We start from the raw sequence: 1,283 nt of genomic DNA, 5'->3' as shown, positions 1-1,283 counted from the left end.
ACACACACACACACATATAGTATTATTTCCGCCTCACCTTGTTTGATGATATTCCTGTTGTCCAGAACGAGCCCTGGACTGGAGGCCTGCCGAGGCTGTGTGATCTCCGACACTTTGAGGTTCTGCAGCCATCCCAAGCTAGTGAGACTGTCGTCCAGATTCCCGCCAGTGTGGCAAGAGTCCTGTGGGTGTTTGGCCAGCCAGTTCTGCTGGAAGCGCCTGGCGAGGCTGGCAGACGGGGACATCCTAGGGCGGGACCCAGTGGAGGGGACCCCGTAGACGACCGGAACCTTCAGGGTGGGGGCTCCAGGGGCTGTGACGTCACCCAGAGAGCGGTCTGGTTGTGGTCAACGTGCTGGGACCAGCGCGAACCAAGCTCTGTTGCTGTCGTTTCTGCCGGCGTGTCTCCAGATCTATAGACGTATACACTTCTGGACGTTAGAGAATGATTCAGTGTCCAGGAATGCCAGCCCTTCGACAGACGACACCTGTTTCCTTATGACAGGGACCCTCTTTAACCCAACAGCATCTGCAAAGATAGATTTAGATATCCACATTAGTTCCTTTTCATTTGCGAACAATGAATGCAACGTGGAAACAGAAAACAGCAGCGTGGTGCATCCTGTCAAGATAGATTTGAATGTTAACATTAATTCCTTTTCATTTGCGAACAATGAATGCAACGTGAAAGCAAAAAATAGCAACGTGGTGCATGTCTCAAAAACACAGAAATGTCAATTACATTCCATATAATATATCCGCAGAGTTCATTTAATCACAATTTATCGTTGTCTTCAACTACATGTACTTGGAAAAGATCCAGATCTACTTGTAAACTTGTTTCCTCGTGCTAGCTGTAGAATCACTGGCAACCTCAAAAAGATGAATGAAAGTAAAAGAAGTCTACGCTACTATTTGTGTCGTGGGTACGCGCTTATCGAGAAGAACACCATCAGTAGCAGCGCTTTTAGCGTCAGGTCATGCAAGGATGACGCGGGAATCTAGTGTTATCAGCTCGTGTCTTGACTTAAAGTGTCTCATACACAGCCACAAATTTAGGAATTATCTTCTTAAGGGTTTTCGCATTCTTCCTTCATTTGCCCCTCCTGCAGACAAAAAAACGAATATTATCAGCTAAAGAGCGTGTATTGTTGTGTGTGGCGTTACTCTTAGCTCTACTTATCTTTGACATTTCAACGCTGAAATTATAAGTGTTTATTGGGGACAGAATATCCTGTAATAAAAGTTACTGAAAGCTAAAACTGAAGGTGTAAAATATATAT

At 45.4% G+C, this 1,283-nt stretch overlaps 1 protein-coding gene across 1 annotated transcript in view; it reads right to left on the bottom strand.

Moving 5' to 3' along the window:
• The window catches only part of LOC101854120 (forkhead box protein J1-B), an 18,489-nt gene that overhangs the window by 7,902 nt on the left and 9,304 nt on the right, over positions 1 to 1,283 (bottom strand). The window contains exon 2 of the mRNA XM_005108594.3: positions 38 to 529. Coding sequence (XP_005108651.1) covers positions 38 to 245 — 208 coding nt within the window. The 5' untranslated portion in view covers positions 246 to 529. The remainder of the gene's footprint in view (positions 1 to 37; positions 530 to 1,283) is intronic.

This window comes from Aplysia californica, unplaced genomic scaffold, assembly GCF_000002075.1.
Source record: "Aplysia californica isolate F4 #8 unplaced genomic scaffold, AplCal3.0 scaffold00702, whole genome shotgun sequence".
Taxonomy (NCBI): Eukaryota; Metazoa; Mollusca; class Gastropoda; order Aplysiida; family Aplysiidae; genus Aplysia; species Aplysia californica.
Note: the sequence above shows the minus strand (reverse complement) of the source record. Positions and strands in the feature narration are given on the sequence as shown.